At 58.0% G+C, this 20369-nt stretch overlaps 4 protein-coding genes and 1 long non-coding RNA gene across 10 annotated transcripts; 1 reads left to right on the forward strand and 4 right to left on the reverse strand.

Moving 5' to 3' along the window:
• Window positions 1-612: 612 nt before the first annotated feature.
• HYAL3 (hyaluronidase 3) lies at window positions 613-2917 on the reverse strand. The gene is made up of 4 exons (XM_042979009.1): window positions 2687-2917; window positions 1516-2426; window positions 1028-1117; window positions 613-911 (listed from the first exon to the last, which is right to left on the reverse strand). The coding sequence occupies exons 1-4, from the start codon at window positions 2718-2720 to the stop codon at window positions 636-638; spliced, it is 1311 nt and encodes a 436-aa protein (XP_042834943.1). The 5' UTR covers window positions 2721-2917; the 3' UTR covers window positions 613-635.
• Window positions 2918-3145: 228 nt separating this feature from the next.
• On the reverse strand, window positions 3146-6300 carry NAA80 (N-alpha-acetyltransferase 80, NatH catalytic subunit). Its single transcript, XM_042979010.1, is given in 5 exon segments — window positions 3146-4216; window positions 4218-4311; window positions 4641-4765; window positions 6019-6154; window positions 6271-6300. Coding segments are annotated over 5 exon segments (1233 nt in total). The 5' UTR covers window positions 6285-6300; the 3' UTR covers window positions 3146-3352.
• A 1616-nt stretch (window positions 6301-7916) lies between these two features.
• On the reverse strand, window positions 7917-10907 carry HYAL1 (hyaluronidase 1). 2 transcript variants are annotated; one of them, XM_042979005.1, is made up of 4 exons: window positions 10350-10904; window positions 8965-9888; window positions 8531-8620; window positions 7917-8322 (listed from the first exon to the last, which is right to left on the reverse strand). In XM_042979005.1, exons 1-4 carry the CDS (start codon window positions 10368-10370, stop codon window positions 8005-8007), a joined length of 1353 nt encoding a protein of 450 aa, XP_042834939.1. In that variant the 5' UTR covers window positions 10371-10904; the 3' UTR covers window positions 7917-8004. The 2 variants fall into 2 exon arrangements, with proteins under 2 accessions (XP_042834939.1, XP_042834940.1); XM_042979006.1 differs by lacking the exon at window positions 8531-8620 and having other exon boundaries at window positions 10350-10907.
• A 1180-nt stretch (window positions 10908-12087) lies between these two features.
• Window positions 12088-17808, forward strand: LOC122236656. Of its 3 annotated transcripts, none has more exons than XR_006214796.1 (5): window positions 12088-12190; window positions 13073-13173; window positions 14420-14599; window positions 15180-15357; window positions 17722-17808. It is a non-coding gene; the product is annotated as an uncharacterized LOC122236656 (long non-coding RNA). The 3 variants fall into 3 exon arrangements; XR_006214795.1 differs by having other exon boundaries at window positions 17682-17763; XR_006214794.1 differs by lacking the exon at window positions 17722-17808 and adding an exon at window positions 17004-17373.
• HYAL2 (hyaluronidase 2) lies at window positions 13900-18766 on the reverse strand. Of its 3 annotated transcripts, none has more exons than XM_007088569.2 (4): window positions 18645-18766; window positions 15553-16523; window positions 14962-15051; window positions 13900-14626 (listed from the first exon to the last, which is right to left on the reverse strand). In XM_007088569.2, the coding sequence occupies exons 2-4, from the start codon at window positions 16471-16473 to the stop codon at window positions 14216-14218; spliced, it is 1422 nt and encodes a 473-aa protein (XP_007088631.2). In that variant the 5' UTR covers window positions 16474-16523; window positions 18645-18766; the 3' UTR covers window positions 13900-14215. The 3 variants fall into 3 exon arrangements, with proteins under 3 accessions (XP_007088631.2, XP_042834945.1, XP_042834946.1); XM_042979011.1 differs by lacking the exon at window positions 18645-18766 and adding an exon at window positions 17346-17448; XM_042979012.1 differs by lacking the exon at window positions 18645-18766 and adding an exon at window positions 17091-17109.
• Window positions 18767-20369: the final 1603 nt, after the last annotated feature.

Below are 20369 nucleotides of genomic sequence, written 5' to 3' on the forward strand. Positions count from 1 at the left end.
CTGTGTACACCGCCCCCCGCGCGCCCACGTGCATGCATGCACAGTTGTTAACACTGAAGCTGCCTCTTTGGAGCAGCCTACTAGGTCAGGCAAGGCCAGCGTTTCTGGGCACTTGCGGACGGACACTCCGCGACAGGAAGAGCTTGGGGTTTAGTGGTACTTGGTGAACAAACCTTAGGCGGTGAAAGAAAAAGTGACTTTATGCTGAAGCAGAGGACAAATAACAGCTTAGCACTTACAGACCTTAGCCAAGATCTTGGAGCCCACCTGTCTCTGGATGGGTCTCCTGTGACCTTTCCATGGACCCAGTGAGGAGTAGTAGGAACAGAGCCCTGAGCTGGCAACTCTAACCATCTGGAACTCTGACTTTCCCTGGGGCTGCTTATCAGGAGGGATCAAGTGACCTCAGAGGACCTTTGGTTTTAAAATAGTGTAAACAAAATAAACATTTTTGTCTGTTTGTCAACATTTTTTTCCTGGCCCCTTCCACTCCCCAGGTATCCCATGGGAAGGGAGGGTGTGTATGGGAGGACTGACTCTAAACTGAATAGAACAAGAGTGGGACAGAGGTGTCCCTCCAAGACTGGAAAAATGGCAGCAGGGACAAGAGAGTCAGGGGCAGGTAACCTCTGGTTTTATGTTGCTTCTTCAGGCCTAGGCTCAGGTCTAGGCTCCTGGCAGGTAGGGCCAGCCCAGCCCGGGTAACAACGGCAGCTAAAGGACTCCCAAGCTCCAGGGCTGCCATCTGGCTGCAGATGCAGAAAGGCTTCCAGCTGTCCTCCATCTTGGCGGGCACAACGCCCATGGCCATGGCACCGCTGGTGACTGCAGGTTATGGCTGCCCTGGTCACATTGATTACATAGGGACCCAGGGTGCCCACTAGGTAGTCATGGAGATGCCAGCACTTCTCCTGTGGAGAGGGGAAGGATGTATCAATGCTCCTGCTTCATGCTCTGACATGGTCTCTTCCCCGAACCCTGGGATCCCAGGATGGGCTGTACAGCAGGCTGGAGGGGCAATGATCACCTCAGAGCTGGAGAAGCTCAGGTCCCCCCAGAGCACCACGCCGGCTGCCCCTAGTGCTGCGGTCACACCAATGGTCTGCATGAGGTCATCCTGGAAGCAAAGAACTACTAAGCCAGGGCTGGGCTGGTCAGATCCATCTGGGCCTACCTCTACCTTCAAGAAACTTTTCTGGCTCATTACCATGATCTGATTCCACTTCTAGAGTAAGGTTACTTGGCACTGAGCCTCTGAGTGGCTTCTTGGGTCCTCCACTCAGAAAATGTCTTCCCTCAGACCAGGGCTCCAAACGTTGGCCTTGCCTTCCCCCTCAAGATTTTACAAGGCAGAGCCATACTTCCTTTTCAGATGCTCCAGGATAGTACCTCCCCACTCAGAACTAGATCAGGGTCTCCCCATCAAATTCCCCTGGGCAAGGTCTTCTCTTCAGACCTTCCTAGGACAGGACCATGACTCCCCACTCAGACCCCTAGATCTCAATTTTCGCTCACCTGGGACAGGAATCTCCCAGAATACCGGTATGTGAGGCGGGCATAGGCCAGGACAGGCAGGGGATGTGGGTGCCCAACAAGGGCCACACGGAAGGCTTCTTCCAGGCGGTATCGGACAAATGCCTGGTGGTGAATAGGTGGCAGCTTGGGTGGGAGGTAAATGCTGGGGAAGAGGGCGCTGGAGGCAGCCCAGAGCCAATGCAGTTGTGTGTTTCGGGCTAGAGTGGCTGGGTGGCAGTGGCCTGTGTAATTGAAAGCTGTACCACGCCAGCCATTGCCACAGGCTGGGAAGCGATAGAAGCCCCAGAACCCATGGGGCTTCAGTGCCTGGCCTAGCCGTAGTGTGTCCTCCATCAGGGCACGGGCTGCCTGTTCAAAGCCAGCACGGGCCTTGTGGAGCTGCTCCTGGGGGTTCAGGTGGGGGAATACCCGCTGTGCCCAAGCCCATGAAGCTTCCTGGTAGGCTCGGCGGCGGCCCCAGTTCCCGGCCCAAAGTGGACACCACTCTTCCCAGTCTAGCACTGCCAGGCCAGCAAAGCCACGTTCTAGGCTGAGATGGATCTGGTAGGCAGCCCGTGCCAGGTGGCGGTCAAGAGGGACAGCCTGGGGGATGCCCCCGTTATGAGCTGTGCCCCTGGGCCCAAGATAGGGATAGAAGCCAAGCTGGTTCTTGTAGAAGATGGTGATGTTCTGGCCATGGAAACGCTGGCCACGGTTGGCTGTGATGCCCAGAGCCTCTAGTGGCAGGTGCACGCCAAAGCGAGTCTTACAGTGTGCTGAGGGTATGTTCCATAGCACAGAGAAGGGACGTTCAGGAGCCCACAGCAGGGGCTGGCCACACCCCAGGCACAGGGCCATTCCTAGTACCAGGGCGAGGCCCAGCTGCATGATCATGACCCAGGGACAGAAACCTGCAGGAGAGAGGGGGTGTGAGCTTAGAATTCATGGCCATGGCCACACCTTCTATACAGCAGGGAAAGCTGGGAACACTCCCCCAGCTACTCCCAAGGATGGAGGCTGGGGAAGGATGGTCCCCATGTGGTCCTCTAGGCCTCTCAAACCAGTAACACCCTAAGTTGGCCCACGTAGCTCCCGTGTTGTCCATCTCTGTCACAGTACCACTGTGCCTTCTGACACCTAGCCCACTCACATCTCACCAGTCCCCTCTGACCTCTTTCTTGGGCCTTGCCCCAAGAACACAACATCCTCCCCTTTGCCTGGCTTAATTCCTACTCAGCTCTCAGGTCTCTGCTGTGACATCACCTCCCCTGGGAGGCCTCCTGGGTCTCTAAATGCACTGAGGGCACTTGGGCTCCCACTGTCCCAGCACGGATCCTGACACTGTATGCCTGCCTGTCTCCCCTGTCCCTGTCTGTCTCGTTCCCCATTGCCTGTGACCAGTCCAGAGCCTGACAAACAGTAGCCCCTGAGTGAATAGTGATGAGTGAATGTAGAAGGGAATAGATACCTTGTCACCTGGGCTTGGCAGAGTGGGAGGGGCAAAGGGCAGGTGTCCCTTCATCCATGGCCCTAGGGCCAAGGTTGATCTGGGGACTCTTGCAGAGATAGGGGATCTAAGATGAAGCTGGGAGGTGAGAGTGAGGTCAACAAATAAACTGTCACAGCCACATCCAACAGAAGCCTTTATTCAGCCACACTGACAGCTCTGAGCCACAGCCATGAAGCCATCTACTGGCCCCACTGGTACTCAGGAAACATGGCCAGGCTAAAGCTGCTCCCAGGGTCTAGGGACTATGGTATGGCCAATGGGCTGAGGCCCAGACTGTCCTAGGCAGTCCATCAACCCTGAAGGACAGTGCCTTGTCCTGGGTAGCCCTCAGATGTCTTTTTCCATCCAGAATATGGGACATCCTCTCAGGTCTTGGTATTGTGTCTCCAGCAGGCTTTGTGGAGGGGGCCCTGCAGGAGGTGGGGGTGAGGTGGTCAAGGGCTCAGGCAGGGGAGGAGGTGGCGGCAATGATGGCCCCTTGGGGGCTCTTGGGGCAGTTTGGGCAGTCAGACTAGAAGCCTTGCAGAGTTGTCGGGGAAAGGGGGCTCTGGGGAAGGCCCTGAGCAGGGTGGCAGGCAGCCGTTGGCTGGTGAAGACTAGGCCCTGCACAGGCTCACCCAGCTGATAGCCCAGGTGGGCATAGAACTGCAGCTGGTCATGGGTAGTGAGGTGTAGTCGGCGGAAGCCCCGGGCCTGAGCAAAAACCTCCAGGCCCTCCATGAGGCGGCGGCCAAAGCCACGGCCCCTCAGAGCCCGGGCCACCACCACTGTCTCCACTAGGAGGCTCTGGGGCCGGTCCAGCACCCGTGACAAGCGGGCATGGCCCACCACGATGGGGGCTGCCTCAGGTGTGGGGCTGGGGCTCAGCAGCATCAGGCAGAGGGGGAAGGCATCTGAGGACTGGCCCAAGGAATGCAGGCGGGAGGCACGGCTGCGGGGCCACTGCTCATTGATGAGGTCGGCACAGGCATCCAGGAGCTCAGGTCGGCAGTGCACAGGCTCCAGGGTCAGTTCAGCCAGGTTGGGGGCTGAGGTCTCCTCTGGCTGGTGTGCAGGATCCAGGGTCAGCTCAGTCAAGCCAGGACTGAGGGTCATCTCTGGATGGCATGCAGAACCCAGGGTCAGCTCAGCTAGCCTGGGGCTCAGGGTCAGCTCTGGCTGGTGTGCAGGATCCAGGGTCAGCGTGGCCAGGTTGGATCTCAGGGTCAACTCTGACTGGCATGCAGGATCCAGAGTCAGCTTGGCTGGGCTGGTACTCAGGATCAACTCTATCTGGTGTGTAGGGTCTAGGGTAGGGGTCAGCTTTGATGAGCCAGGGCTCAGAGTCAGCTCTTCCCTACATGTAGGATCCAGGCTCAGCTAAGTCGGGCTGGGAGCCATGGTCATTTCCTGCTGGGTTGCAGGTGGCTCAGTGCCAGGCTGGGGATTAAGAGCATGGTCTCCAGACAATGGTTATCTCCTCAGACCACAAGGATGCTCCTCCTGTAGACAACAGCCATGCTAGGCTGTGCCAGGAAGGAGGACAGTGTTGGGGCAGGGAGGGGCTGACAGAGTGCTAGGGGAGCCATGCATCCTGGAACTGGTAAGCTACACCTTGTCTCTGTCCCATACTCACCTGATGGCACAGGTCACCTGGAGACCATCCCTTATACCTGACTCAGGTGACTCACTCAGGTGACAGCAGAGGTAATGGTTCCAGGGTGTCCTGCCCCACATTGGAGGAAAGCTGAAGGCTAAAGGCTGGGGCAGAATCCAAGAGTCATGGCCCCACTTTCTCTGGCTACAAATCTGGCCTCCCCAGAACAGGGGACCTAGCCTACACCATCATGGTTGGCTGGCCATCAGACAGAACATGCAGACTAGACACCATGACCCCCTACTTAAACCCACCCAAAACTCCCTCTGGCTGTCCCCAGGAACTCCCCTGCCCTTTCCTTCTCTTTACACTTTAGGTCCCAGCCTTTCTGACCACTTGGGCCATGCCTGTCACCTGACCAATCCTGGGGTACCCATCACCCACCCGTTAGGATCAGTTTTCCCCTCACTGAACTGCCTTTCCTGCCTGGAGCACAGAGCCCATGCCCCCCCCACCCCCCCCCATCCCCATGCAGCTCAGGACACTCTGCTTGGGCATGGACCCAACTGTCCCCTCACATGGGGTTTCAACAGCACTAGCAAGGGGCCTGGCTCACTGTCACAAAGCAATGTGGCTCTTGCAGGCTTGGTTCCCCACTGGCCTGAGTTTCGTAGTGGCCCTAGATAAGGACCACAGCTTCCTTCCTAAATCCACAAGGGTGTCCAACGGCCATCAGGTTGGGGGCTCAGACCTCCTGTGCCTAAACCCCATTGTTTGCCAGTCCTACCCCAGGCCCTTCTGCCAGGAGGGTCTATGCTGAGGGGATTCCTGGCAGTGGGGGATCCACTGGACCTCACTCTTCTACTCACTTGCTCCAGAGAGGACGTCCTGGCTCTCCTTCCCCACCTCCCCCAAAAGGCCCCATGAGCCTGAGGCCAATTCCACACTGGTCAGGCACAGGTAGCCCCCACAACCCCACACCCCACTCAGAGGATTATAAGCACCTCACCTGCATCGGCCACCTCCGCAGCAGCTACAGCTCTGGACCAAGAGGGAGGAAGCCCCAGAATCCACCCCTAGGTCTGGAGCCCCAGACTTCCCCGCGGTTTTAACCCCTTCGTGGCCGACCCCACCCACTATGGGCGGGGCTCCTGTGTCCTCAGGGAGAGGCGGCAGTGTCTTCTGTGCCTCGGTTTCCCCCTCCCTCCTAGTGGATGACAAACCGTGGAATTTTGGGGGGTAGGGTGTGCTTCAGCAGCTTGACTCTGGGTGGGTGTGGCTCGGCATGCTAGGGGAGAGAACGACAGAAGCAGGGAGGGCGTGCGGGACGGCATAGCTACTCGAGGACCGCACGCATGGGACAGACGGGGGACAGTGAGGACGAACATAAGGCGCATGGGAAGGGGGAGGTACTGACATGCTGAAGCCAAGCTCCGGGACGCTTCGCGTGCTCGCTCCGCGTGGGTCGGTTTCTCGCTGTCTGTGGTTTGGACTCTTCTGACCGCCCGCGCTGGCCCCTAGCGGTGCGGCGGACGCACTGCAGCCGTCGTCTCCTGCAGCACAGGACCTGGTCGACTTTCTCTAGGTAGCTAGGCCCCACCCCGCCTCCGCGCGCCACGGCTTAGGCTCCGCCCCCGGTTCAGGGCGTCACAACACCCCCGACGCAGACCTGGTCTCTGCCATGGCTCCGCCTCTGCCCCTCCGGCCCCGCCCGAGCCACAGCACCTCGCTCCCTACGTATCCCAGCTGGGACCGAGCGCAGGCTCCACCTCCTCCCCGTCGCCTGCAGGCCCAGTATCTGGCTTCTGAGCACCTATTAGATCCTCCCGGGTTCCACTCTACCGAGGCCCTAGCCGGGCCCGTCGCGCCAAAGCCTTGGCCGGGTACAGGTCCCTCCTCCACACGGCTCTACTTCCGCCTCGCCTCGCCTCACCTCGCCCCACCCCAAGCTCAGGCAGGCCTCGGCTCCTGTCGGTCCCCGTTTGGAAAGGGGTCCATTGTGGAAACGATCAGGTAGAGCTTCCTCCTGAAATTTGGGCCCCATCCTCGGAAGCAGCCGCCCTCGGACAGACGTCAGGTCTGAGTGAGAGAGATGAGCCTTTCCTGTGCCCTCTGGATCCCGGCTTCTGCACGTTTTAGGCACTCCATTAATAGCTCCTGAAGCAAGAATCGTGTCTGCTTTATTTGCGAGCTTGGTGCCTTTGAGCAGGTTGCGTGCAGGGCTGGTTACTGTCAACACAGTAGGAGTCAAAGTGCTTTACCTCTATAGCTAGACAGCCTGGGTTTCGAATTCCAGTTTCTCTATTTTCTGGCTGTGCAGCCTTGGGCAAAATGTTTGCCCTTCCAGTGTGTGCCTCAGTTTCCTCATAACGTCGTGTTAGGATCAAGTAAGTCTACTTAAAATGCTTAACACAGGACTTGAGGAAGCGTAGGTGTTCAGTGAATGTCAGTTCTTGTGATTGCTACAGTTTAAAGACTGGCTTAGTATCTCTGGAGATGTTTATGACCCAGCTGGATGGGTGCTGGAGGCTCTAACCCCTTAGGCAGCTATCCTGGTCTATAAGCATGTGCAGGTATATGCTCGTGACCGTGGCTGAATGTACTCCTGGCTGTCACCATGACTTGTGTGTGACTACTTATACTGGAGAAAGCTCTGGCCAGGGGTGCCTGGGTGGCTCAGTCGGTTAAGGGGCTGACTTTGGCTCAGGTCATGATCTCGCGGTCTGTGAGTTCGAGCCCTGCGTGCGGCTCTGTGCTGACAGCTCAGAGCCTGGAGCCTGTTTCAGATTTTGTGTCTCCCTCTCGCTGACCCTCCCCTGTTCATGCTCTGTTTCTCTCTGTCTCAAAAATAAATAAAACGTTAAAAAAAAAATTTTTTTTAAATAAAAAAAAAAAGAGAGAAAGCTGTGGCCAGGCTCAGAGTGCATTAGGTTGTGAAACTGAATAAAGGAAACCTCATTTAACATGGAGTTGGAAAAAAATAAATAAATAAAATAAAATGGAGTTGGGAGGCTGGAAGGGGGAACTCACCCATGCCACTCCTTGCAGCTCTTTGCAGACCCAACAGGGAGAAGCCTACTTTACTATTCCAGCAGGAGGAAAGATTTTCTCATTGTGTGACAACAGCCCAGCCAATGAGAGACTGTCATAACTCAGTCAATGAAAAGTCACCACACTTTGAACCCCAGGTTTACTCCAATGGACTTTCTGTTTATCATGGGCCCTTCAAACTCCCCCCTTTCCTATGTAAAAGATCGCTCCTCTTCTTTGGTTTTGCAACAGCTTACATGTCTCAAGTTGCAATTTTCTACTGTTCCTGATTAAACCCATTTTTTCTGGTAAAATAACTTTTATTTTTAATGTCAACAAGATGTTCAATGCGTGTATCCTAGTTTGTAGCCAATTACCACGTGCCTTGCTTCTCACACCATGCTCCCTTCCAGCCACGGTAGCAGCGACATTTGAACTCCACAGCCATCTGCATCCGATCCTCAAGTGAGAGGGCACCTTGTACGGTCAGGGGCCCACCACCAGGTGTGGGCTGGATGGAGAAACTGGTGGGGTTGAGGATGAGGAGGGCCTCAGGGTGGCTGGGGCGCCTGGCACAGCGACCATGGCCTGAGCACAGGGCTTGACTGCACAGAAGAGCCCCGCTGGTCACGTTGAGGACAAAGGGCCCCAGTGTGGTGTCCACATACTCCTTGATGGCCTGGCATGATTCCTGAGTAGGAAGGGGAGCAACAGGGACACCATGGCCATGCATGGGCCTACCTAGGGCACTGAGGCACTCACCTGCTGGCCAGTCAGGACTAGAGGGATAGAAAGGGTGGGCCAGGGTCTTGCCAGTCAGCCTGGCAGCTCCACCCCTGCCCTGCCCCCACCCTAACCCCCCCCCCCCCCCCCCCCCCCCCCCCCGGGCCTGAGCTCACCTTAGTTCTTGTGTTCTCCCAGCTCACCCAGAGTACTACTCCTGCTGCCCCCTGGGCTGCACTTTCCCCCAGGCTGTGCTCCAGCTCATCCTGAGGAAAGGGACATAGCTCTGAAGGGCCTTCCTCCCTCCCCACAGCAGATTGCTGTAACAACACTGGATGGGACAAATGATTCATAACCCCCACCTGGGCTTTTCTGGCCCTGGTGGTGAGAGGCAAGCCCATCCTCACTCTGGCCTGTGCGTGCCATGCACCAGGCACTACGTCTTTCTGATGAATGCAGAATCATCTGTGCTGAGCACAGAGCATGGCACACAGAGCTCAAGGAATGGAGAATGGATGAAAGTGCCCCAAGGCCATGCAGCCTCACTTACTGGACCTGATGCCTGACAAAGTAGGCTATACGATGGGTGGGGTTATAGAGGGAGACTCACCAAGGGCAGAGAGCGGTTCGTCCCGTCGTAGAAGATCTGGGCATAGGGCAGCACTGGCAGATCAGGGTCCCCAGCACCCACAGCCACACGGAATGCCTCACCTACACGGTGCCGCACATACACCTGTCCCTTCCCTGTGCCCTCTAGCTCTGTAGGCATGTAGATGCTGGGGTAGAGGGCACGGCTCTGACCCCACAGCCACCCCAGCTGGTCATTCTGGGCACAGATACCCGGGGGGCACTGGCCTGTATAGTTGGGGCTTAGAAAGTCATAGTTATAGCAGTCAGGGAAGCCATAGAAGCCCCAGAGGCCACGAGGCCTCAGTGCTTGCCCCAGCTTGAGGGTGCCTGCCATCCAGGCCTGTGCAGCCTCCTGGAACTGGTCCCGAGCTGCGGCCTCCACCCAAGGAGCTGGCCAGTCAGGATGCTGCGCCTGCACCAGTGATCGTGAGCGCTGCCGATAAATGTCTTTGGCGTCCCAGTTGAAGGCCCAGCGTGGGCGCCATGCCTCCCAATCGATGACTGCCAGCCCTGAGAAGTCAGACGCAGGGATGGCAGCCAGGATGTCCTGGAATGAGTGGGCCAGGTGGGTATCCAGGCTGGCATTCTGGGGCAGCCCACCAAACACAGGCTCCCCGGCAGACGTGTAGTAGGGGTAGGTGCCCAGCTGGTAGCTGTAGAAAATGGTCATGTCAGGGCCGCGGAAGGTCTGCCCCGGGTTGGCCACCACATCAAAGACACTGACGTCCACGTCCACACCGTATTTCTCCAGGCACCACTGGGTGTTTGCGTTCCAGATGGTGGTGAAGGGCTGGTTGGGTACCATGGGGCTCCTGGAGCCTTGGGTTTTGTCCAGCAAGGTCAGGAAGAGGGCGTAGATGGGAAGCAGGTGGACTGCCATGGCACAGGGTGGTTCTAGTGAAACCTAGCCAGGGGAGGCAAAGCTGAGAGTAGGCCCTAAACTCTCTGACCCCTGCTCAGGGAAGGCTGGCCAAACCCCTTGCTCATTAATCCACCCCTGCTCTGGGTTTAGGTAAACACTGACCTGCAGGGCTCAGGGAGGTCAGAGGGCAAAGGAGAGGCTTGGAGGGGTAGCACTGCCACTGGAGGGGCCTCTGCCCTGTCTCCCACAGACTTTGCCCTGGCCTAAGCTAACCAATCCCCTTCCCCAAGAGCCAGAGAAGCCATGATATGTGTTTTCAAAAGAGCCAGGCCCTCAGCCCCGAGGCTGACCTGACTGTGATGGGGGGGGGGGGGGGGTCCTTTCCTGTCTCTCCCTGCAGGAATCCTGGCCAGCCATTGGAGGAGGAGATGCTCAGTGACCAAAGACAGGTCAGCCCAACCCTCCTTGTATCCCCGCCAGTCTGCCCACTTGTCCCTGCTGACCTCAGGGCTGAAGGGCCTCATCCTCCAAACTTCCTGACCCCAGGCTGAGGGCCTAGGCAGGGCTCAGCAAGATTCTGTTCCTCAACTCTGCCCTCAGCTGCACCAGATTCTTGGAGGAAGCTGCTGCTGCTGGAAACTCTGAGCTTTTGTAGGGGGTCACCCCACCCAGTCTGGGGGCGGGCTGAGGGGCAGGCCCGGGGTTGGAGGGCTGGGCCAGGCAGCTGAGCCACCTCAGCACCCCTAACAAAGTGCCCTTGGTAGGAGGTGGGGCTGGGCCGGAAGCGGCCCCGCCCACTGGGTCAGCACTAGGGCAGGGCTTTGCGGCTTTATTTGTGTTGGGGTGGGGGTGGAGGCAGTGCGGGGGAGGGGGTTGCTCTTTGGTTGGCAGACCCAGCTGGCAGGCCTGTTTGTGGTACTGGAGTCTGGGTGCCTCAGTACCTATACCAAGGGAGTGTACTTTCCTGCACAGCTGCACTATGACATTTGTGGGCCCTAAGCACTTTTGCTTTTTTGGGACCCTTTCTCAAAACGTCAAAAAATACATTTTACAACTATGTTGGTATAAAGACAAATATAATCCCAACCTAAGTCATTATATATTCATTATTAATATGTATCTTCTTCTGATTAAAAAAATTAAGATTTCGGGGGTCCCTAGAAGTATTGTGGCCTCAGACCCTATACTGACTATGCCTAGGGGGGTAAGTCACTTCTGCTTTCGGGACTTGAGTCTGAAAGGCGCTGTGTCTGTGAAGTCAGGGCTGGTCAGTGAGTGTGTCTTTGTGAAGCCCAGGTCAGCTACTATCTAGGCCTCTGTGCAAGCTCCAGTAGAGTGTGTATGTGCAAGTGTGGGACCCGGTGACTGGATTGGGTGTTGAAGACTCTGCTGTCCTGTGACTATGAGATCCCATGTTTGACCACGGGTGTGTCAGTGACCACATGTTTGTTCATTCCTTTATGATTTCACTTGTTTGCTGATTCAGAAGCTGATTATTGAGACTTGCTAGGTCCCCAGGCCCAGGCTTGCCTGCCAGGGTGGGGTGAAGGGAACATCATGTCCCTGGCCCAGGTGAAAGTGCTACCTGAGTGAGTCTGCAGCCCAGTCTGAGCCTGAGCCGGTGATCCCCTGCCTGGATGGTGGTCAATGAAGCAGTGACACAGCTGGCTATCCTCTGGACCTGGTCCTGCAGGCAAGGATGGAGAAGCTGACAGTGGGCCCATGGTGCCAGGGGGCTGTGGGTACATCAGCCAGGACCCAAGTACAGCATCTAATCACAGAGATGGTGGCTGCTGATCCTGGTGGAAGCAGGGTCCCAGAGTGATGGCCACCAGGCTCAGGGAGACTGGCACAACTCCCCAGGGCTGAGGGGACAGGAGAACATCAAGGCAGCCCTGACTCCCTCTCCCTAAGGCTTTGTACTACCTTCTGGTGCCCCTAGAAACCTAGGCTGCAATTAGCACAATCCAGCCAACCATCAGGCCAGCATCCTCCAGCTGGCCTCAGTCTAGGGGAGAAGTTCTAATGGTGGAACGGCAGGAAGGAATACCCAAAGCCCTCCCTGACCCCAGGGCCCTGCCCATAGACCTGCCCTTGCTGAGTTGGTCTGGCCAGATGGGCCCAAGTTCTGTGTGTCTGGGGTCACTCCAGCTTTGTGGTCCAGCCCTGCCTGCCCTCTCTGCTCTCATACCCTGCCTAGGCCACCTCACTCCCCATTACCCCCACCTGCCCACCCACAGATCCGGCTGTCCCTGAGTTGCACTTTCCACAAAGCTGTCTTTCCAGGTCCTCCTGGAAAGTGATGTGAAGTGATCACAGGTTTGCACGGAGGTGTCACAGCTGGGTAGGTACAGGCCACAGCTATTTGGGGAAGGTAACAGTTGTATAAGGTCAACATGTGAAGGAAATCACAGCTTTGCACATGTACGTGTAGGGGTCCAAGCTCGGTGGGAGAGATCACAGATGTGGGTGTTACAGATGCGGGTGGGATAGCTCACAGGTGTGTTTGAGGGTCCCAGCTGGGTACGGGAAGTCAGAGGTTACAGCTTCTCCTTCTTTGCCCTCTTTTTATTGGCTCCATTATCTCACGACCTTATTGACAATACCTTCATCTTCTGTCTAGCAGGCCTCTCCCCACCATAGCCATGAACATCTGGGCACCCTTCCGCCCCAGCGTCCTCCTCCGCCATGTGAACTGACATTGCCTTCCCTGAACTACCACCCAACCCCTTTCCCTCATTCTCTGCCATCACCAGCCAGAGGGATAAGGGATCACTTTACAACCTGAGTTGACATCAATTTGGTGGGGCTCGCTTCTCCAGGCTCTGCTCCCATGACCATTTCTGACTCAGCCTTTGCATCTAGTGTGCATCCCCATGGAGACAGGGCTCTTTGTGGTGTGCCTCACACATGCATCCCAGCCCAGCACCTGCACATGTATGCATTATTTACTGAATGGGTAAGGGAGTCACCGCCGTCAGGCAAAGTCAGGCTTAGTGCTGCTCTTGGGCTGCCCCTCCTGCCCTGCCTGCTGTAGCCCCTAGCCTCAAACTGTGAGTCCCAGTTGTGTTCTGACTTCCTCCAGATTTTGCCCATGCTTTGTCTCTCGCATCAAGCTTCCTCTTCCCTTTTTAACTCAGTGTAGGAAGGACTACCTCACGGATACCTCCCTTGTGGCTGGGCTGCCCGCGCCCCCTCTTCACCACTTGGCTGTTTCTCTCCACAGCCAGTGTTTGCTGAGGACAGGGGCTGTGTCATCACCGATATGGACAAGGGGACCTTCAGGTGTGGGTTTGATGGCTGAGGAGAGGGGCAGAGACACACCAGGTAACTTCCTTCAGAAGCAGGGTAGTAAAGCAGTCCAGAGCCAGTCCGACTGCTCCAGCTGCTACTTGTCTCCCTTGGGACAGCTGAGGACAGGCTATACTTCCCACGGCCGGGACAGAAGTGATCTTTGAGGTTGTCTCTGCTCCCAGGCTCAAGATACCTCCCTCTCGCCCCATCATGCATCTTTGCAGTGGGACAGGGATGAGACCTTGGCGTTCAGATCCCAAACCCCAGTGGAGGACTGCGACCCAGCTGGAGAGAGGGCTGTGTGGCTGGAGTCTACTGCCCTTGGGAGCAGGGAGTGGAGGAGACGCCCTTGCCTGTGGGAACAGCAGGGAGGGGTGGTCTGGCTACTTGCCCAGCCTGGGAAGATCAAACATCCACTTCCCCTTTCTCCCTGGGTGGGCAAGGCGAGGTGACTGGCACTGGCCCAGCTGGGGATCCAGGGACAAGTAGGAGAAACACAATGAGCCCAGTCCCTCACAGAAGGTTGGGCCCAACAACTTTCCAATCAATATGGAGAAAGCAAGGTCCTTGGTGTTGGGGTGGAATGTGAGTCCCTCCAGTCCCACTGGCCCCTGCCCCATCAGCGGAATGGGCAGCTCTGGGCCTCCAGGTCCCACAGATGGCATTTGACAGATAAGAAGTCCCCAGCAGAGAGTCTGAGAGACCCTGGATTGTCTTTCACATGTCCTGGCCTAGTTGCAGACAGTCCAAGCACAGAAGAAATTGTTTTATATTTAATTTACAAAAGAGACCCCAAAATAATAATAATAAACCATCCAGGGGCAGGAGAGTAGGGTCAGGTCCTCTCTGGCCCGGCTGTGCCCCTCTTCCTCTCTGGCAGGGAGAGAAGGGACCTTTCGGGGAACTGCCCCTCCCCCTTAGAACAGGGGGGTGAGAGCTGGTATGGATGCTCTACTGGGCATCCCAGGGGCTCTGCCCCCTCCAGACTCCAGTTTGTCCACCCCTTGTAGGCTCCTATGTGCCTGGCAGAGCCATTGTGGCAGAGGCCAGCTTGTTTGGCAGCCGGGTGAGACCCCTATAAAGTCCAGGTGAGGGCCAGGGCTGCCACAGCTAGTGGGCCAGTGAGGTGGGACCCAGCCCAGGCCCCACTGGCACCCCCAACTGCCCGTGTGTGGTCCCACTGGCATTGCTCACCGCCCCAACCTAAGTAGCACTGGCAGCGAAAGTGCGTCTGCAGGTGGTTGAGATCAGCCCAGCTGAGCTCCCCCTCTGGTCGCAGCTGCGGCTCACCAGGTACATGGCTAGGCACCAAGCGGAAGCTGCTGGCACTGAGGTGCAGGAAGGTATTGGCGCTGGGGTCGCGACGCACACAGCGCCCGTGGCCATGGCACTGGGCCCGGCTGCAATACTGGGCAGCCCAGGACACGTTGACTACGTAGGGGACCAGCAGCCGCGTCAGGTAATCCTTGAGGTACTGGCAGGTCTCCTAGGGGCAGAGGCCAGGGATCAGGGTCAGCTGCCTCAGCCCACAGGCCCAGATGGAAACTCTATTAACCTTCCTTCAACAGCACACACATGTGTATCTGTACATGAGTGCTTGAACCCTTACTGTTCCTATTCCTGCTGAGAAGGGAAGTGGGGACAGAGATGAACCCAGAAGGGCACGTAGGGAAGGAACTCTGTCTTCTCTACTGGGACCAGGAATGCCTTGGGTGGGAGACTAGGTTTGTCCACCTTGAGGGTCAGCAGCTGAAAGCCCCAACTTTCTGCCTGGCCCCTGCACACTCCACTCTGGTAGGCTGGGTGGGGGCGCTTACTTACCGTGCTGGTGGTGTAGCCTGCATCGCCCCAGAGGATGACACCGGCCGCACCCAGGGCTGCACTCTCACCAATGGTGGAGATGAGATCCATCTGTGTGAGAGGGGGATGGTCACTGGGGAAGACTGAGACCACAGGGTGAGGACCAGGCAGGCTGGACAGGCCCTCACCCTGTTCTGACTGGCTGATCCCCTCAGCCCAGTACCCCTTCCCACCCCCAGGCAGAGGCTGTTTCACTTTCTCATTAGATGTTCAAGTCATTTGCACGCCTACTTTGGCCTCCGTTTCCCAAGCTAACGACCCACTTGAGCTGAAGACGTATCTATCAGGATAAACCCCAAAGTCAGAATGCCTAGTTCCAAGACCCTGCTTTGCCCTGGATGTGCTGGGAAGCTTTGGGTGAGTTTCTCAGCATTTCTGGACCTCAATCTTCTTATTTGCAAAATGGAGGTAATGATGCTACCCTTTCACAAGGTTACAGAGAGAATGACACAAGGGAATGTAGATAGAAAACCGCGGGGCAGGAGGCCTCCTGGTAACCCAAACCTGCAGTGGTTCCCTGGGGAAGAAGGCAGGGTCCTGGGAGGCACATACCTCGCTAAGCCCCGTGAGCTTGCGACTATAGGTGGGTCGCGTGAAGACGTAGACCGGGAGTGCGTGGTTGGGGTGGTGGGTGTGAGCCACACGAAGGGCCTCCTGAACACGGAAGCTGACAAAGTTGCGGCCGTGGGTGGAGGACGCAAGTGTCTCGTCCAGGTAGACAGAGGGGAAGAGGGCTGTGCTCTCTGCCCACAGCCAGGCCAGCTGGTCATTTCGGGAGACCTCAACGTCAGGGCAGCGGCCTGTATAGGTCTCCCAGTTCTGCACATAATCATGGTTGTAACAGTCTGGGAAGAGGTAGAAGCCCCAGAGGTGCCGAGGCCGAACTGCCTTGACAAAGCGCAGTGTCTCCAGCATGAACTGCCGTGCAGCGAATTCAAACTCGTATTGCGCCTGTTTGACTACACGATCTGATGGCCAGTCAGGGTGGCGAACAGCCACCAACTGGCGTGATGATTGACGGTATATGTCCTTGTCCTGCCAGTTGCGCACCCACACAGGCCGCCAGTCCTCCCAGTCGATAACTGCCAGCCCTGCAGGCTCCTGTGTACGAATGTAGTGCTCCACGTGTTCCTGCAGCATCTTCAGATGTGCCCAGAGGCTGCCATTCTGTGGCACGCCACCGTGCACTGACCTCCCCACTGAACTGAAGCGGGGATACAGGCCCAGCCGGTCATGGTAGAAAATGGTGATGTTCTGGTTCACAAAACCCTCATTAGGTGAGGCCTGTACATCAAAGGCCTTTAGGTCCAGTGGCACCTTGAGGCGAGGGCCACAATCTTGTGTGGGCACGTCCCATGCTACCACAAAGGGTCGGCCCGTAAAGATGGGTGGCGCTGTGGGCTTGAGCTGGGTGGCCCATGCCGCCGCCCACACCACAGCCAGTGTGATGGCAGGGCCCAAGCCTGCCCACATGCTGGGGGCTACAGGAAAACGGTGTCACCTGCCTGGCACCAGCTCAGGAACTAGGGGAGAGATGGGAAAAAGCAAGTCAGTCTAGAGAATCAGCGAGGTGCCCACCCCAAACCCATTCACACTCCCCAAGCCCACGCTGTGGGGGGCACTGTGCCCCAGGCTGTTGAGACCCTGTTAGGCGACTGTAACAGGTCTGAAAGACCACAGGAGGGAAGGGAAGACACCCTGGGAACTCCCTGCCAGGAGCATAGGACTCCTTCCTGGAGCAGGTGGCTTACGGCTGGACAGAGACCTCTGGTAGGTGTGTGACTCTAAGAATTGGCCGGCTGCACTACGGACTAGCTGCCCAGAGATACAGATGCCTGCATACCACCCAAAACATGGTTTCAGAGAGCCTCGAACCCGCGGCCCACTCTGTACTCCATGGTCCAGGGAACCGATAGCATTTGTATAAGGAAGGGCACAGCTCATACAGCCACAAGGAAGCTGGAACACAGCCGCGAAGCTATCATGTGTGTAACACCCGCCAGGAAGAAGAGCGAGAACGTCAGGACTTTGTCTCGAACGCACTCTCCCAAGTTTGGTGGAGGCCCCACCGGGACAAAGGGGTGGCGGACCTCCCTCGGCGGCGCCGGCGGACCGGCCCTTCGCTCCGCAGCCACCGTGAATGCGCCCCACACCGCCAGACGGGTCCCGGGAGGAGCTCACTCCCCCTGGCCTTTGTGCTGGACCCCGCCCCCGCCCCGCACGTGGGGCCAGTGCCCGGCCGGGTGGGGGTTGGGTTCCTTGGCCGCCCGGCTGAGCGCATCCCCTGGACTTCTGAACCCAACCTGAAGGAAGAAAGCCGCTAGGCTTGCACTGCCCACCCTCACCTCGCGCGGGGCGCTGCCGGGACCCACGCCATGGCCACTGCCATCCCCGGCCCAGCCCGGCCCGCTCCGGCCGCTAGCCCAGGCGCAGCCCAGGCTCCGCGCCTCTGCTGCTCCGCCCCGCCCCCTCCCCACCCCGGCCCGCGGGCCCTTTAAGAATCCAGCGCGGAGGTGGGCCTGGGGCAGGACTTGTGGCCGGGGCGGGAATGTGTTCCCGACTTTCGCGCAGCCAGTGCCACGTTTCAGGCTCCAAGGCCCCCAGATTCTTCCCCGAGTAACGTGGCCATCCATCTGGGGCCGTGAGGCCCCTCCGAACAGGGCTTTCTTCTGGAATCTTAGGTGCTAGTGCCAGTGAGCCCAAAGTTTCCTCCCCCACCAGCTCACTGTCGGTGGTACAGTCCTCCCCGCTCCGCCGCGCGACCAGCCGCTTAAAGGGACAGCGTAAGAGTCGGGAGTCGCGCAGGGAATAAAGAAGAAGGTGTTCCTCCGCCTGTCCATAAGGTGGTGCTGCGGGACCCGGGGCCTTGGCTGGGGGCAGCAGAGGATCTGGATCTGTACCCGCGAGTGTAGTTCCCAGCCGTGGGGCCCTTAGTTTGGAAAGAGGTATGGTGACCAGAGCCGATCTCTGGTTTCCCAGGACAGTAACGCCCAGTCCCCTGTGGATCGGGGGGCTTCCCGACCCCCGTCCCAGGTCTGAAGGGAAGCCCCGCCCCCTACCAGACTGAAGGAGGGGGTCAAGCACCCTCCTCTGGGCCCTTCGTAGGCAGGGCCGAGGTAGTAGTTGTCTTGGCAACACGAGCTGTGGGTCGCAGCTTGGTCGGCCCCACTGGGGGCCGGTAAGCCCAGCGGGCCCTGGGAGTTGGGCCCCCTGCCCCCGACTTGCATTAGGGACAGGTCAAGGCCTCCGGTTCTCTCCTGCCCAGTCTTTGTGGAGGCTTGTAGGACACCCCCCCACCCCCCCCACCCCTTTATTTAAACTCCTAGGAGTCTGCTACTCTTGCAGAAACAGCCGACCCGACTGCGGAGAAAAGCCGGCCTGGCTAGGGGGCTCCCCCGGGCCTCCACCGGTATCCTGAGCCCTTTCGTCCCGCAAGCCCGTCCCTGTGGGGAGCAGGCTTGGAGCTGGACCTGGGCGAGACCTCCCTGCTTTTTCCTAGATCCTCTCTTCCGTGCTGGACTCAGCTCCTCAAAGGGCCCGGGTCTGCACCGCCAGCCCATTCCGAACGCTGGGGAGGAGAGGGAGGGAGCGCTCCTGTGAGCGGGTCTATGGGGGTGCAGACCAGTCGCCTGCACTGGGCTCACCTGTGTGGGAGCCCGTGGGCCCAGTAGGTCGGCGGCCTCCCTCCTTCCCCCGGTGAGCCTCTCCAGCTAAGCTACACGCACCAGCTGCTGCCCGCCGGGCAACCCGCCGGCGACTTGATAAACTCCATCCCCTCCCACCCGCTCCCGCCTCCCACCCCAGCCCTTTTTCCTCACTTCCTGCTGCCCCTCTGAGAGGAAAGGGCCAGGAACAGGAGGGGGGGGGGAGCGGGGGAAAGGGACCGCTTGACCCTGTTTCCCTCCCACGACAAAGACCCACTGGCTGGCTGCCCTCCTCCCCTTCCCCCCTTCCTCCTCCCCCGAGTATACCCTGGCCCTGTGAACTGCACTAGGTGACAGGAAGGCAGTGGGACCTGGCTCAGGTGACAGCCTCCACCCTGCCGGCAGCTTCCTAACCCTGAAAGCTCTTCTCCCCAACCTTCTCTTGGGGTTGAGGCCCATCCTCAAATCCAGTAGCCTGTGGATGGAGGGGCCCCAGTGGAGGTCCTTTGGGAAGTCAAACTATTTGGGAGATGCTTGGCTGATGGTCCCCCAAAGCAGGTGGTGAAGAAGGGAACCAGTCATAAGGGGGCTTGGGGGAGCTTCCAGGAGCTGAGTCAATTTTTTTCCGCTGAAGAGCAGAAGCATCCCAAGTGTGACAGAGTGGACAATGTGCTGATGTGTGTGATTGTGCAGGGTGGGGGAAGGGACAGGGACTGGGAAGGGTCTACAGAGTGGTCTCCTGATGGAGGGCATTCCTGGATGGACTTCACTGAGACACTGCAGAGTAGGGAACTCTTATACCTGGAGTGAGAAAAGAGCTGTGTTTCCATGGGAAAGGGGGTACTCATTACAGGGCTGTAGCCCCAGGGAGGGCTGCAGCAAGGTCCCAGCAGACCTGGTTCAGAGAGGTGGACAAGTCTGCATACCCTCAAATCACCCTGAGCCTACCCCCACTCACCCTACTGGCCCACCTCTCCAGTGCCCGGGCCTCTCTTCTAACAGAAGGCTGTGTAAGCCTGGGCAACTGGGGGAATTGGGTACACACCCTGGAGTCTGCCGGAGGACCAAGGAGTCCATGACAGGGCAGGGGAGGGTGTGTCCCTGTACCATTGTGCTGGCTCCACAAGGGACACAAGCCTTGGAAGCTGCAATGGTGGGGGCCCCTGGGGAAACAAAGGCCAAACCAGACTGTCCCAGGGCAGGGACACTTCCTCAGGCAGCCAGCAGGAAGGAAGTGAGCACAGCCCAGTGGAAGGGAGTGGGGAAGCACTGCCCTGACCCCCATTGTTTCTAGCATTGGGGTCAGCTGGGGAAGGCCCAACACAGGGAGTTCCCCCACACTAGGACAGTGGTGATGGGTGATGGGATGCCATCTGGCATGGCAGAACCCTGGCCCTGGGGGCAGTAAGGGGGACAAAGTCTGACGTCTTATCAAGAAAGTGGGAAGGTGCCCAAAGAAGGACTACAAAGTCCAGGCTGCACAGGATGATCCTGCTCCAGACAAGTTTAAGCCTCCAAAAGACTGGCAGGCCAACTCCCCAGACCCAGAAGCCTGTGTCCCTGATCTCCCTCCTCCCTAGCTGGAAGTTGGGCTGACGGCCAAGGGCTAAACCTAGCGGAGAACCACTTCTCAGGGCCTGAGAAGTGCGAGCCGAATGTCCACAGGGGGCAGCTGCAGGTGAGAACACAGGGTCAGCAGGGAACAGAGGAAGTACTAGGTGGCAG

This window comes from Panthera tigris, chromosome A2, assembly GCF_018350195.1.
Source record: "Panthera tigris isolate Pti1 chromosome A2, P.tigris_Pti1_mat1.1, whole genome shotgun sequence".
NCBI classification, from domain to species: Eukaryota; Metazoa; Chordata; class Mammalia; order Carnivora; family Felidae; genus Panthera; species Panthera tigris.